Here is a 15,831-nt window from a genome sequence, read left to right on the forward strand (position 1 = left end):
TACCTACAGACAAGTTCGCCCCTCCAGGTGCCTCTTCTTGGAAAGGACTGTGCCGGAGAAGATGGATTGAAGGGGCATTTAGATCAGGGTGCTCTACCTCCAGTGTAAACACTTTCAGGACATGGTCATACTTAAGTCCAGCTTTGCTTTTCAGGTTCAACCCTGCAGGACATAAATCTCTCATTGAGCTTGAACCAACAACTGAGCAAGAAGCGCAAACAGAGCCACAGCCAGCTCCTGAACATGCTGACAGCTTTGTGAGGTTTGTACAGTAAGCACCAGTGTCAAGAGTATAAACAAGACTGAATCCTCAGGGAGGGCTCTGCTGTACCACAGCAGTGATTTCAGCTGTCTTTCCAAGAACAAAGTCAGGGCTAAGGATGTGGGTGAGGGTGAGGCAGTCAGCCTTTCTTAACATATGAACTGGTGCCTGTGGTAGGTGCATATGGCAGCACAGTCACTCTTCCCTTTAGTGGGGCTGTGAGATGAGTGCAGTTTTGGGAGATTTGGCAAAAAAAGGAAAGCTCCAGCTGCTACTTACATTGCTTTCTCACACTTAACTGGAAATTCCAGAGATGCAGGTATGAAGAAACACCCTAACAGTGTGAATGAAGAAGAGATGTCTCCCAAAGAGCCAGCGAATAGGACAGCTTCCACAGAAATAAAGGTAGTCATTTCTCTACATGTTTGTCATGGATCCTTCATATTCTTCACTTGCTTGTTTCAAAAGTACTCAGTATTGGTATAGCTGTGTGACTCCTCAGAAGTCAGTGGCAAAACTTCCATTTGACTATTATACCAATGAAGTGCATTTTTGAAAATCTTACTTCTCTTGCCCACTAACCAACTTTCTGTACATCAAGGTATTACATATCTATATAATAACTTTCAAAGCAGTTACAGCCCCTTTCCCTGGTTTAAAGATAGCTTCTACCTTCCCAGTCCTTTCCAAATCAGTCCATACCAAACATGAACCTACAAGTGTCACTCCGCTGCAGAAACTTGGCTAGAATTGCCTGCTGATATACCTAATACCTTTTCCACCCATCCCATTATCCATCTAGAGTAGTGATGTACAAACAGCCAGCACTTTGCCAATAGTTACAAACACTGTCACTACATTCTTATGGTTAGCTCTTCAAAATTTTTTCTAAGTTCTCTGACCTTTGCTGTTCAAAGTGCTTCTTTAGACTTCGATTTTATTGTTTGAGAAAATTGCTTCCTTGCTCTATATACCCTTAAAAAGTGAATGTCAAGACCTGAAAAAGAATGCATTGCTTTGAAAGCTCGTCTAAGTTCATTCCAACCATGCAATTGGTCCAATAAAAGATATCACCCAGAGACATCCTTGCCTCTTACATAAGAATGTTTTCCGTTTGGAAAAATGATGCTCTGTGGCAGCAGAGATATTACTCCCCAGTTTGCAAATACAGTCCTGCAGTGCATAAACTGCTGCCTGCTTCATTATGGTGGCTGCACACATAAACCAGGTAAATGCATATGTAAAAGTGTAAGTAGGAACCTAACTGACCCTCTTGATTAACCCAGACATTCCTAGGTGTGTTCATGCATACACTTCCCTGTATCTGTGCTTGAAGCCTTTGCCTGTTGATATGGCAGTCCTGTGTATGTGTGTGTAACACCAATATGAAGATCGTGTTCAAAGAAAACCCAACATGAAGTTTAATAGTTTTAGTGACTGTTGTCAAAAGAAAGAGGCAAGTTCATGATTAGGAGTGGTGGTTTGCTGTCTATAGCTTGTGCTTCTTCTTCCCCAGTTGTTAACTTGTGGCATCAAAGAGTTAGACGGTGTTTCTCTGACTCAGAGTCCAGTGGAGCTCAGTGAATCACTGTGTTTGGAGGAACCAGAGGAACTGCTCACCACTGGAGTAGAAGAAGTAAGTAAAGATTTAAAACTGTTCTCTCACTTTTTTTTTGCATCACTTATGACTTTAAACAAGCAGTGGGAGTCATACCCAGGGACACAGCAGCCATACAAACTGTCCTTGGTCACAGGCTGTATGATGCTCATCTTTGCAACAACCCATGTTAACTGGTACTAAGCGCCTCAGAGTCTTTATAACACTTGCTGAATTGCACTTTTCCTAGTATTATATAACTTAAAGCAACAAAGTAACTTCAGATATGGAGTTTTCTAAGGCTTTATAATTTGAGATGCAATATGGAGTCACTGGGACAGGTCCTCAACTGGTATAAAAAGTTATAACAATGTTGGCTTCAATGGAGCTCTGACAGCTCTGAAGGGTCATTGCAATCATAGGGTGAGACCTCTTGCATAATACATAACTAGGATTTTTATTAATTAATTTCTGCATCAAGCCTTTATCTTGTGGCTGAACTTGAGCAGACACTGAGCCTTTGAAAGAATCGAAGTGGTGAAGAATCCATTGCATACTTGTAAAAACTGCTAATAATTTTCATGTTGTTTCTAGCATCAATTATTTAGCTTCCCCCTCCAACTGTTGAGCCCAACTTCCTTACTCCATTTCATTGAGCTGAGTTGTTTTCTTCCATTCAGTATATATTTTCAGTAAGAGTTTTGCCTGAGTAAAGTATAAGGGTGCTGTTGTTTATCCCTTTTTTATTAATTGACTGGTAAATTATACCAATTGCTACAGTGGCTATTGTGTTGGCACTTTATACCACACAGAACAAGAATAGAATAAAAAATATTAGGAATAATCAGAACTGAATCCATTCATCTTGTATTGGTCTCCCAGGACTTTCTCTCCTTGCCTTATGGCCTTTAATGGCAGTGAATTCCAAAGATGAAGACTTTCAGGATAGAAGTCCCACTCAGAGATCTCCCAGCTAACACTAATGCAATTGTTGTGTGCAGGGAGACTATTCTTCCCATGATTCCCTTCAGAGAAAGATCAGGGAGGATGTAGGCTAGAGATCAGAAAGGTGTCTGATACCTCTTGCTCCAAACAAATGTCATGCAGGTTAGAATGATGTGTCATTGAAAAGGCAAAAGTGAAAGACGAAAACCTTTGGAAGTTGATCTCTGGTGATTTTTGCATTTTGAAATGATTAACTGCATCCTGTCTCCTAACATCTCTCCTGCCAGGTGTTTGACATCTTACCTCTCTATGGAATTCTCCAACCAAATGACAGCCAGCAGGTATCATTCAGCTTTTATGGACATGCTGATATTGCTGCCCATGCAAAAGCACTGTGTGAGGTAGAGGGAGGCCCTACCTACGAGATCAAGCTGAGGGGAGAGGCTTCCCTTGTCCATTACATGTTCGACATAAAGGAGATTAACTACGGGATGCAGGTACACATCACCTTCACCATGAGAAGGACTGAGCTTTGAACCATCACTTTCCAGGGAGATAGCCTGGAGCTGTGCCACCCTTGAAACATGTGCCCTGTCCAATAGGTTTCCACTATGACTGGCACTACTGTCCCCATACTTCCCTTGCTGCTGCTTGTAGTAAAAACAGCTCCATTGATTAACTCCAGTAGAATGTGTGAAGGTCAAACAGTTTCATTCAGCAGTCAGCATGGTGTTGCCATCCAGTATGGTGAGTGCCATCTGTGTTGAAGGTGACACGAATGGTGGTCAACAGAGAATGAAAAATAAACTCTCTGTGACGCTATGTGGCCTGTCCAACTCACCCTGCCACACTCTACTGCCAATGGAGGGAACAGTGCTATTAAAAACATAATAGCCTCAAAGACTGAGAAATCTGAAGTTTTCCTCTATTTATCAACCACTCTTTATGACTACATGGAAAGAATAATGTCAGAGAAGGAGTTTAGAGGCACATGATATTCCTCTTGTATCTTTGGCAGAGCACATAGAAATTAATGACATTTGATTGTCCCATGTCTTAGAGGGCACAGGCGTACAAACAATTTACCCTGCTGTAAAAGGAAGCAGGGATATACTGTACATCATTTGCTTTGTGGTAATTCCCTCTGTGCATGCTCTTACTTTGGGGGAAAATAGCTGAGCCCCTGATAGTAGCTCATAGGAAGCAAATCTGGAAAATAAGCTTTGGTCTTGATTCTCCCCCTCCTCTGTCCTCTCCTCAGCTATTTGACCAAGTCCTTGAAGCAGAAATCATACTGAAGAACAGTGGGAAGGTTGGTTTTGACTTCACTGTGCTAAACACCAGCCAGGCCTCTGTGGATAACCCTCCCCCTGGAGTGCCTCTTGTCCTGCCTGCCATGGTGAGTCTCTCTGACAAATGGGTGGAGCCCTGGCAGGATATCATAGATTTAATAGATTTTTAGGGTCAGAAGGGACCTGTAGATCATTGAGTCTGACCCCCTGCCCTGGGCAGGAAAGAGTTCTGGGGTCAGATGACACCAGCCAGGTGCTTGTCCAGTCTCCTCTTGAAGACCCCCAAGGTAGGGGAGAGCACCACCTCCCTTGGAAGCCCATTCCAGATTCTGGCAACCCTGACGATGAAGAAGTTCTTCCCGATGTCTAATCTAAAACTGCTCTCTGTCAGTTTGTGGCCATTGTTTCTACTTTCCCTCAAGGGGTGCTCTGGTAAACAGAGTATATCCTGTTCCTTGCTGCCCTGTCCCCCCCCACCCCCCAAATGAATTTATAGATGGCCACAATATCACCTCTCAGCCTTCTCTTGCAAAGGCCGAAGAGGTCCAGGTCCCTCAATCTCTTGACAAGGGTTAAAACCTAGCTCAGAGGTCCAGCTCATTCTGGCAATGGAGCTTGTCAGTGATTCCCCGAGGAAGCCTCCTCATGGACACACTAAGGGTGACTGCCAATGGGAAGCTGTGCCAGGGACTAGAGCTGTAATTGCTGCAAGGTGAGAGAAATGAATCTTATTGCTGCTGAGAGCAAATGGACACACTCCTGAATAGATTCCCTTAATGACCTCTGGACAGCAGGAGGCTCTATCATCAAATGGCCAGGAGCTACAGACAGCTCAAATGAATGGGTTACTTGTTGAATCCTGGCTACTGGAAGCTTTCCATTTATGCTGAGGCTGGGACTGGAGTGCACAATTTCCTCTTCCTTCCCAGCACAGCCAGGGACATGCTCCTCAGCTTGTCCCAGCCAGTCTCAGGTCCTGCTCTGTAACAGAACAATATGTACTCCTTCACCATCTGCTTATCCTTGAGTCCCCTCTTCACCACAGCTGAACAGCCAGGCCACTGGAGGGCTCTTTCAGGATCTGACAGAAACACAAGCACAGCACATAGGTGCAGATCAGGACTGTACTCATCCTATAGCATTCATTTTAAGTGTAAGCCTTGTATTTATTTCAGCTCAGAGGAAATGAAGGGACAAATCAGGCTTAGCATGTCTCTGTTGCCTTGTTTCTTGCCTTCCTGCATTCTGATCACGCTTCTCATTTGCCTTAGAGAGGCAAATCTGCATGCATCTGAGTATGCCTATATTCCTGCTTCACTTGGCTTTGCCTATAACTTTGATTGATTCCCCGTAGCCTGGGATCCTGATGAGTCATGCACAGAGTAGTCCCAGCAAGTGTGGGGGCTACTCTGTCAAGCAGTCCCTGTGCTAAGGGAAGCAATGTCACAGGGACCAGGAGGAAGTTAAGCCACGTGTAGCCCAGGTGTACACAGGTTTGTACTCCCCTTTCCAATTGAGGGAATTATTGGCAGGGCAGTGTGCTGTGGAGGGACACAGCAGCCCAGGGGCCATTTCCATCCCCTAGAGAGTCAGGCCCAGTCAATCAATTAGTTAACTATATACAAATGTATTCATAGATGATGATCTGTTAAGGTCCCTTCTAACTCTAGGAAGTCCAACCCCCTGCCTAGGCAGGAAAGAGTGCTGGGGTCAGATGATCCCAGCCAGATGCCTATCTAGCCTTCTCTTAAAGACCCCCAAGGCAGGGGAGAACACCACCTCCCTTGGAAGCCCATTCCAAATTTTAGCCACCCTTACCGTGAAGAAGTCTTTCTTGATATGTAGCCTAAATCTGCTCTCTGTCAGTTCGTGAGCCATTGTTCCTTGTTACTGCATGACACGGATGGGCACACGCCACACCCTGAGGGTCCCCTCGGGCTCTGCGGCCCCCCCATTGGGCACCTCAGAGACGGCCACCCAGACGGAGCCCATGGTTCCGGGCTCCATGCAGACGGAGCCCCTGGCTCTTGGCTGCAGGGGCTGCCTGTCCCTTTTTCAGGCTCTGGGGCCTGGGAGCATGGCCACCTCCCCTTGCGGGGTCTGCTCCCTACTGGGGTCTCTGGCGCGCCAGCTGGAGGAGCTCCAGGCCACAGTCCAGAGACTGCATGCCATCAGGGACTGCGAGCAGGAGATAGACTCCTACTGCCAGGCCCTTCTCCCCCGGGAGCCGCAAGGGAGAGCTCCGTCTCCCTCCACGACTAAGGAGGACTCTGGGACCTCCCGCTGTGCCCAGTCAGGGGCATGGACCAAGGTGGTCAAGAGCCCGAAGGCCCGCCGCACCAAGGCCCCTCCCTCGCCGGAGCTTAGCAACAGGTTCGCACCTCTTGCAGCCCCAGCAGAGCCTGCTCAGTTGCCAGCTCCCGCAGGCAACGCAGGCTCAACCACAGCTACTGGCCTTGCTCTCCCCAAGTCAAAGCGAAAGGTGTTTGTTGTGGGAGACTCCATCCTGCGGGGCACTGAGGGGGCAATCTGCCGCCCTGACCCCTTACCCCAGGAAGTCTACTGCTTCCCAGGGGCCCGCATCCGAGACATTGCGGAGAGGATCCCGCAGCTCCTCCGGCCCACAGACCACTACCCCATGCTCCTTATTCACATGGGCACCAATGACACGGCTCGGAGCACCCCCAGCCAGGTCATGAGGCGCTACAGGGAGTTTGGAGCAGGGCTTAGGGGTCTGGGAGCTCAGGTAGTGTTTTCATCAATCCTCCCAGTCTTGGGCTATGGGCTGAGGAGGGAGAGGAGGATCCACGCAGTGAACCAAAGACTGCGGAGCTGGTGTCATCAGGAAGGCTTTGGCTTCCATGACCACAGCCTGCTCTTTGGCGAGAGAGGCAGCGAGCTGCTGGGAAGAGATGGCCTCCACCTCTCTCCCCTGGGGAGGAGGCTCTTCTCAGCCAGGCTGGCTGACCTGCTCCACCAGGCTTTAAACTAAGCCCACTGGGGGATGGGGGGACTACTGCCCCTGCTGGCCTGCTGAATGGCCCTTGCAAAGCCAGTGGACCAAGGCACTTAAAGGGGCACTTAAGGGAGCCCACCCCTGCCCCAGCCCTGGCACAATCTGTGGGCAAGGCAAGAGCCCCCAAGGGCACACTTGCCTGCCTGTACACTAATGCCAGGAGCCTGGGCAACAAGCAGGAGGAGCTTGTCCTCCTGCTCAGTGCAAAGAATTTTGACGTCATTGGGATAACGGAGACCTGGTGGGACTCCACCCATGACTGGACCACGGGTATAGAGGGCTATACCCTATACAGGAGGGATCGTGTTGACAAAAAGGGCAGGGTGTAGCTCTCTATGTGAAGGAAAGCTACATGTCCCTGCAAGCTGATGTTGGCGACCGGCATGGACAGCTAGAGATCCTCTGGGTAAAAATTCGTGGGAAAAACAACACAGGGGAGACAACGATGGGAGTCTACTACAGACCTCCGACTCAAAGTCCTGAGCTTGACCAGGAGTTCGCCCGGGAACTGACTGAGGCCGCTTGCTCCAGGACCTTGGTTGTCGTGGGTGACTTCAATTACCCGGACATCTCGTGGGAAGATCACTCAGCAAAATCCGAGCGGTTGCAAAGCTTTCTCTCATGTGTGGATGACCTCTACCTGACTCAAGAAGTCTATGGGCCAACGAGAGGCAAAGCGCTGCTCGACCTGGTACTGGCTATGGTGGACGACCTAATCGGCGACCTAGTGATCGATGGGAAGCTGGGTGACAGCGACCACGAGCTGATCACCTTCATCATCCGCCGTAAAGCTGGCAAGTCAGTCAGCAACACAGAAGTCCTTGACTTCAGAAAAGCTGACTTTGACAAGCTCAAGAGGCTTGTCAGTCAGGCCCTCAGGGACCATGACCCCAGGGAGATGGGAGTTCAAGAAGAGTGGTTGCTTCTCAAGGAAGCGATCCTCAGTGCACAAGCTAAATCTATTCCAACACGGAGGAAAGGCAGCAAGAAGGCACAGCAGCCCTCCCGGCTCTCTAGGGACCTAGCGGAGCTCCTGCGGCTAAAAAGGAAAGCCTACAAAGGATGGAGGACGGGATTCACCTCCAAGGAGGATTATTCTGCACTGGTCCGGTCCTGCAGGGAGCAAACCAGGAAAGCCAAGGCTGCAACTGAACTCCAACTAGCTTCAAGCATCAAGGACAATAGAAAGTCCTTTTTCAGATATGTGGGGAGCCGGAGGAAAAGCAGGGGCAACGTTGGACCCCTGCTAAACCAGATGGGGCAACTGACAACTGACGCCCAGGAAAAAGCCAACCTATTAAACAGGTACTTTGCGTCAGTCTTTCATCAGTCCCATGGGACACCCATGCCTGCTATGGGACAGGAAGATCCGGGTGTTGGGGATCCTCTACCCTCCATAAATGCTGACCTCATGAAGGAACACCATGAGAAGCTGGATACCTTCAAGTCAGCCAGCCCTGACAATCTGCACCCCAGGGTACTCAAGGAGCTGGCAAGCGTCATAGCCCAGCCCCTGGCACGGATCTTTGAAAACTCCTGGCGCTCTGGTGTCGTGCCCGAAGACTGGAAGAAGGCCAATGTGGTGCCGATCTTCAAGAAAGGGAGGAGAGTGGATCCGGCTAACTACAGGCCCATTAGCCTGACTTCTATCCTGGGGAAGATCTTAGAAAAGTTTATTAAGGAGGCCATCCTTGATGGACCGGCCCAGGCTAACATTCTAAGGGATAGCCAGCACGGGTTTGTTGTGGGTAAGTCTTGTTTGACCAATCTCATGACCAGGTGACCTATCACCTGGACAAGGGAAAAGAGATTGATGTCATATATCTTGACTTCAAAAAAGCCTTTGATCTGGTATCCCACGATCACCTCTTGGCCAAACTGGCCAGTTGTGGCCTTGGCTCCACCACGATCCACTGGCTGGGAAACTGGCTCCGTGGTCGGACCCAGAGGGTTGTAATCGATGGCAGTCACTCATCGTGGTGCCCTGTGACCAGTGGGGTCCCTCAGTGCTCTGTCCTGGGACCCATCCTGTTCAACATCTTCATTAATGATGTGGACATTGGAGTCAGGAGTGGACTGGCCAAGTTCGCCGATGACACCAAACTTTGGGGCAAAGCATCCACACCAGAAGATAGGTGGGTGATCCAGGCTGACCTGGACAAGCTCAGCAAATGGGCGGATGAGAACCTGATGGTGTTTAACACCGAAAAATGCAAGGTTCTCCACCTTGGGAGGAAAAACCTGCGGCATCCTTATAGGCTCAGCAGTGCTACGTTGGATAGCACTACAGAAGAAAGAGACTTGGGGGTCATCATTGACCACAAGATGAACATGAGCCTCCAATGCGATGCTGCGGCTAGTAAAGCGACCAAAATGCTGGCTTGCATCCATACATGCTTCTCGAGCAAATCCCGGGACGTCATTCTCCCCTTGTACTTGGCCTTGGTGAGGCCGCAGCTGGAGTACTGCGTCCAGTTTTGGGCTCCACAATTCAAAAAGGATGTAGAGAAGCTTGAGAGAGTCCAGAGGAGAGCCACGCGCATGATCAGAGGTCAGGAAAACAGATCTTACGATGACAGGCTGAGAGCCATGGGACTCTTTAGCCTGGAAAAGCGCAGGCTCAGGGGTGATCTGATGGCCACCTATAAGTTTATCAGGGGTGACCACCAGGATGTGGGGGAACGTTTGTTCACCAGAGCGCCCCAAGGGATGACGAGGTCGAACGGTCACAAACTCCTGCAAGACCGTTTCAGGCTGGACATAAGGAAGAATTTCTTTACTGTCCAAGCCCCCAAGGTCTGGAACAGTCTGCCAGCGGAGGTGGTTCAAGCACCTACTTTGAACACCTTCAAGAGTAAATTGGATGCTTATCTTGCTGGGATCCTATGACCCCAGCTGACTTCCTGCCCTTTGGGCAGGGGGCTGGACTCGATGATCTCCCGAGGTCCCTTCCAGCCCTAATGTCTATGAAATCAAATCTATGAAAACCCTGGTAAACAGGGCATCTCCGATCCCTTGCTGAGTCCCCCTAATGAATTTGTAGGTGGCCACAAGATCACCTCTCAGCTTCCTCTTGCAGAGGCTGAAGAGGTGCAGGTCCCTTAGTCTCTCCTCATAGGGCTTGTCCTGTAAGCCCCTAACCATACAAGTGGCCCTTCTCTGGACCCTCTGGACCCTCTCAAGTCTAACAACATCCTTCTTGAAGTACGGCACCCAAAACTGGATGCAGTACTCCAACTGTGGTCTGACCAGTGCCGCATAGAGGGGAACCTCCTTGGTTCTGTTTGTCATGCATCAGCAGATGCATGATAAAGTGCAGTTAGCTTTGCTGATGGTTTTGTCACACTGATGACTCATGTTCATCTTGGAGTCCACTATAACTCCGAGATCCCATTCTGCTTCTGTAGTTTTTATTACAACAAAACCATTAAAGGGTAATTAAATCAGACAGACACACAGACTTACAAAACAATAAACCCTATACAATATAGACATAGACCCCCAATTATTATTAAAAAATACAAGTGAACAATAGAACAACCCAGAACAAAGGATATTGACTGGGCAACCTTATAACTCATATTAATATACAAACTATTACTTCAGCTTATTCACCTAAAATATAAGACAGTCTACGAATATAATAAGCAGTCCTGAGACTACCTGGGTGCCCCCTAGGGCAGGAACCCCACTCCTAACGTACCACTATAGGACAGGAGGTTGTGGGGAGAAAAGAGGGAGACCCCAAAGACTCCTATGCCCACCTATCACCCAGCAGCAGCCCACATGGTGGCCCTTCACAACCCTGGTGGTCCTTCTCCTGTAAAGACGCCCTCTCCAGGGTAACTTACTACTCCACAGTCCTGCAAGCTGCCTCCCATCCTCCAGGTCAAGCTCTACTCCTTCCCAGGCTTTCCTGCCACCCGGCTCTGCTGCCGCCAGCCCAGCTTAAGGCCACACGCACTGCTCCATGTTGCGGCTCTTCACCTTGTGCTCGGGGTTGGAGGCCTGGGCACCCTAGCACAGCACAGGGCTCAGGCCGCTCCTGGACTTCCTGTGCTGCATTGCCTGTACTCACGACCTGGCCCTGAGCCAGGGGTTGCAGACCTGAGCCACCTTGAGTGACTCCCAGGGCCTGAGCCCCATGCACCAATATGTGTACCGTGCCCTGGCCACTTGCCAGCGGTTGCAGACCATCAAGCTGCACTGTTTACTGAATGGGGCTGAGGCACAGGTCCTGGCAAGTGAGTATTTGGAGTTCTTCAGGGCAACTGGAAATGCCCACTGGGCAGCTCTCCTAGCTCTTCTCTACCCCTTCTTCCTTCTTCTCCATTCCTCCAACATGTCCTCTTCTTCTCGTGCTGAGCATGCAGCTCCTTTCATCTTCATCGGAGGCTCTGCCCCCAAAGTCTTCTCGGACCTGTAGAGCTGGGCTCTAATCAGGTCCGGGAGTCTCTTTGCCCCCCCCGCCACTCCCCTCCCCCAGCCCTTACCCAATTGTTGGACAGGCTCCACCAATCAAAATGAAGATTCTCCAAACTCATTTGAGCCGGGCTGAATTGGCAAGCCCACCACACATGCACCATCCTTTCTGCTGGATACTGGGTGAGCCAGTCCAGTGAATGGAACAGTTTGCTCAGACTTAGGCATAATAGCAATGCCCCATTTTCTTGATGCTCCAACCTGCATGGCCTCTGTACAGGGCTGTGAAAGCCACTGCCTAGTTGGTCACATTATAATAGGGACCCCTGCTCATGCCCCCTCAACAGTGGGACTGATGGGGTGATCCTTTCAGGGCTTCTTTCTCCCAGTGAGAGGGCAGATTGCTTTAGTATTTTCTCCAAAGTTCCCTGAAGTCACTTCTTAGATATTTGAGTCTCTGATGCCCTCTGCTGCAGCCTCTCTGAGGCAGCCATTGCCTGCCTGAGATCCAGCAGCTGGCATTGTGAGGGATGATTTTGCCCCTGGCAGCCTACATCCACTTGTGCAACTGAGTACCTGGTTTGTCTGGGTTTCCTATGCATCTATGTGCTGCATTCATGTTTCTGAATGATTTTGCTTTGCCTGGTCAGATGCAGGATGACTGTTTCATTTAACATTGATTCTCTGAACAGCACCTGACGGAGCAAAGAAGAAGAAGAGGGCTGAGACCTGGTACAGAAAGGAGAAGCAGTTGCTTAGTGGTGTCTTTCTGACTGCACAGTGGCCAACCCCTTTTTCCTTCAAACTTTGCCTAAGGGGAACTCTATGTGGGGGAAGGGTATGGAGCCGGAGAACAACTACTTTGTCAGGAAAGCCACCCTGCTGAACCTGCAGGGTGGTCAAGATAGTGCCCTTATCAGTGCCAGGGGAGAAGCAGGAAGAGTTCAGAAGCATAGGAGAACCTTGACATGAGGGTGATCTCCTTGTTTTCTCAAAGACCTTATTACAGAATGAGTTCCAAGGACTTCAGCACCTACCAGCCCTACCTCTTTTTAGGGAACTTGTGTACGTCCAGGTGGCTCTAGTTGTTGAATGCTGAGTCACGTCTAATAAGAGATCCATATTCATGGTATAAAAATCACTGAAAAGTAGGACTGCAAGGGGGCTAGGGAGGTCATTAGTCTAACCCTGAGCTCAAGACAGGAACATCCAGGACAAATATTTGTCTAACTTGCAGTTAAAACTTCCAGTGATGGAGATTCCACAGCTGCTCTAGATGGTCTGTTTTGGTACCTAGCCACCTTCATAGTTTGTCTTAATATGCAGCCTACATTTCTCTTAGTGCAGTTTAAGCCCAAGGTAGGTAAAACAGTATAGGGTTTGGCAAGGACAACATGTGCCAGTAGACTCCATCCACACTGTCTGTCTGACATGGCCCATCACCTCTCTCTATTCATCCTCAGAACACTACAGTGAGGCACAGTAGTACCTTCATCTCCATGTTTTTTTACAGAGGGCACAGAGAGACTAAGCCCCAAATCCTCAGTATTATTTAGGTGCCTAAGTTTAATTGGAGTCCAGTTAAATAGGAACTAGGCACCTTAGATGCTTTCAGGTGTGATTTGCCTGAGGTCACACAGCAAATCTGTAGCAGAAGTGGGAACTGGACCTGAATCTCCCAGGTTAGCTCCCTTCCTGTGTGTAGGCCACTAATTCTCAAAACTTGGGATGCCACAAGTTCCTTTTAAGGGCACCATGGAGTGCCACACAGTATTAGCACTGCTTAGTGTGCAAATACCTAATACATGATTCACAAGAGAAACCCAGTGATTTCAAAATAAGAATCCAGAGTGCCAAGAACATTCTGACCAGTTATTTCTTTCTGAGTTCTTTGCAACAGAAGAATTGCTGTATTATTTTTATGGAGACAAAAAATGAGTGAAAACTAAGAGCTGACATTTCTTGAGGGGCACCTTGAGTTTAACAAGGGGGATCTTGCGTCTAAAAAGGTTGAGAATCACTGACATAGACTTTGCTTGTCCAGCAAATTGGTATTACATATACACCTGCACAGTTACAGCACAGCCACATCCAGGTTAGGTTTAGGTGTTGTGATATTTTCCGCATCTTGGGTGCCTGTACACAAATGCAGAGACCGCTCAAGTAATTGAGTCTGCTGGAGTGTGGTAATTACTGCACTCCAGCCAGCTTCCACATCTCATGTATCAGCATCCCTGCACTTCAAAATGGTGGTGGGGGTGCTTGAACTAAAGCCCATTGAACGACCTTTAGTCGAAGCACCCCTGCCACCATTTTGAAGCACAGGGACACTGATAACACGAGACACTGCAGTGCTCTAATTAAAGCACCGGCCCCACCCTACCACCCCTGCAGCACATGTAAAAGTACCCCTAGAGTTTACCTTTTCCCAACAGGAATTAAGTGTTTTCTAGCAATTGTTTCCCCCACTCTAAAGGATTTATCAAGGACTAGACAGGTAAGCAAGAATGAAAGTCATGAGCAGCTTCTTTTTCTCTTCATATCCCTATATAGTGTGGATAGAGGGCAAACCCTGTCTCTTAGTCGTTTCTTGTTGTTATCCTATTTGGTACAAGCTGCCTTAATATGAATTCTGTGAGGCTACAAAACTATCTGGGCATGAACTTAGTCAGGTCATACCAGCATGTGCTGTCTGGGAGCCATAAGAAAGCTTGGGATTAACTGGTCCAGCATTTCACTAGGGCACAGCCTGCAGTGCAGCCCTCTTACATGTGAAGGCATCAAAAGCACAAGTCAGCACTGCACCCATAGAGATTTTATAGTACAGCCCTTATGATATGTATTGGTCTAGGAGATTTGAGGTGTAAAAGAGCTCGTAAGTCATGCCACCCAAGTCTACTCCAGCTCAACTGCACTTATTCTATTTGTTTCAGCTCTATGCTTTCCCTCCTCCCCTCCTATCTTCATTGTCCAAGACCTCAACAGTATTCCTAGATATTCAGTAAACTCTTCTATCCATTTTACATACTCTCTACATCTCTCCTGCATGATCTAGGGTTACATTGAATCAGAAAAAGAGCAGGTGCTGAAGGTTTATTACCTGCCTGGAGTGCCTGAGGTCTTCCACAGGACATTCCAGATACAAGTGGCCCATCTGGAGTCTGAGAGCATCACCCTCAAAGGAGAGGGGACCTTTCCCAGAATCTGCTTAGACCTGCCCAGAAACATCAGAGGTAGGACTTTCTGCACAATATGTGTCTTCTGTCCAGTGCTATACCCTCTTAGTGAAGACTCCCTCACCTCACTTTCATAGAGCATCATCACACATCTCTCCAAAACATGCAAATTCCTGGGGACAAATTATTCAGGGGGTTGGCAATTGAATATTCAACCTTTTAACAGCATTATTTAGCATATTTATTGAGTATTAGCACAGTAATAAACACAGAGAGTGTGATCTCTGCCTTAAGGATAATACCATCCAGATTGCCAGATGATATTATAGAAGCCCTAAAGGGCATGGGTAAGCAAGATGCTTTCTGGGAAGGAGGAGAAAAGGGCAGGGCAGTGCAGAGCATGAGAAGTCAGTGAAAATGAAGAGTAGATACTTACACTTGATTAGGAGGATGTAACTAAGCAGAGGGCTTCAGGTAGGGAGTTTTTCATGTTCTGCCCATAATGTGACTGGGGAGTCATTTTCACATGGCAGCCTTTAGGATGTGCTAAAAGAGGATTGAGTTGGGAAGAAGGGAGACTAGAGAGGCATTAGCTAGAAGCCATAGAACTAGATAAGTGTCCTGGCACCTTTGATTTTTCTGGATATACTTTGAAAAAGGCCAAGATGTGGAGAAGAGAGTTAGCCACAGAGATGGAGAAAAAAGGATAGACTTTAATCATGCTGGAGAGGAAAATCCTAGAGGATTTTAGACTAGCTTGGACAAGTTATGTAGTGAGAGGAGAGAAAAAAGAATGAAAATGGCCAATGAGGTCATTTGCCTCAGTAATGGGGAGAACAGTGGAATTATGAAGAGCAACGAAGGAAGATGAGAGAAGAGTGGGCTTGTGAGGAAACATAAGGAGCTTGTGCTCGTGCTTAATTTGAGTTGGTGATTGGACACCAAGGCTGGGAGACATTTACAGAGATACAGAATTGCTTGGGTAGATCGAAGAGCAATCAATACAGAAAAGGGACAAAAAGAGTCTGTTTTGGAGGTGTGGGGAGGCAAAGAAAAGAAAAGACCCTTTGGCAGTTGTGTCCATAGTTTATAGTTCATAGTTCATAGATGTAGGGTCAGAA

The 15,831-nt window shown here is 48.1% G+C and overlaps 2 protein-coding genes across 2 annotated transcripts in view; both read left to right on the forward strand.

The window, feature by feature from the left end:
- The first annotated feature begins 583 nt into the window (after positions 1–583).
- On the forward strand, positions 584–5,528 carry LOC149857378 (axonemal central pair apparatus protein HYDIN-like). The gene is made up of 5 exons (XM_090063944.1): positions 584–667; positions 1,779–1,898; positions 3,092–3,301; positions 4,066–4,203; positions 5,451–5,528. Exons 1-5 carry the CDS (start codon positions 584–586, stop codon positions 5,526–5,528), a joined length of 630 nt encoding a protein of 209 aa, XP_089920070.1.
- A 5,728-nt stretch (positions 5,529–11,256) lies between these two features.
- The window catches only part of LOC149857379 (axonemal central pair apparatus protein HYDIN-like), a 34,071-nt gene continuing 29,496 nt past the window's right edge, over positions 11,257–15,831 (forward strand). Inside the window, exon 1 of the mRNA XM_090063945.1 lies at positions 11,257–11,356. Within this exon, the coding sequence (XP_089920071.1) occupies positions 11,257–11,356 (100 nt within the window). The remainder of the gene's footprint in view (positions 11,357–15,831) is intronic.

This window comes from Crocodylus siamensis, chromosome 9 (genome assembly GCF_052110815.1).
Source record: "Crocodylus siamensis isolate JL-2025a chromosome 9, ASM5211081v1, whole genome shotgun sequence".
NCBI classification, from domain to species: Eukaryota; Metazoa; Chordata; order Crocodylia; family Crocodylidae; genus Crocodylus; species Crocodylus siamensis.

What these genes read in the sequence shown, in the direction of transcription:
- LOC149857378 (XM_090063944.1), top strand. Translation starts at nt 584, where the DNA reads ATGAAGAAACACCCTAACAGTGTGAATGAAGAAGAGATGTCTCCCAAA. An exon ending in TCACCACTGGAGTAGAAGAA is followed by an intron (nt 1,899 to 3,091) that starts GTAAGTAAAGAT and finishes CTCTCCTGCCAG; the next exon opens with GTGTTTGACATCTTACCTCT. An exon ending in AGATTAACTACGGGATGCAG is followed by an intron (nt 3,302 to 4,065) that starts GTACACATCACC and finishes TCCTCTCCTCAG; the next exon opens with CTATTTGACCAAGTCCTTGA.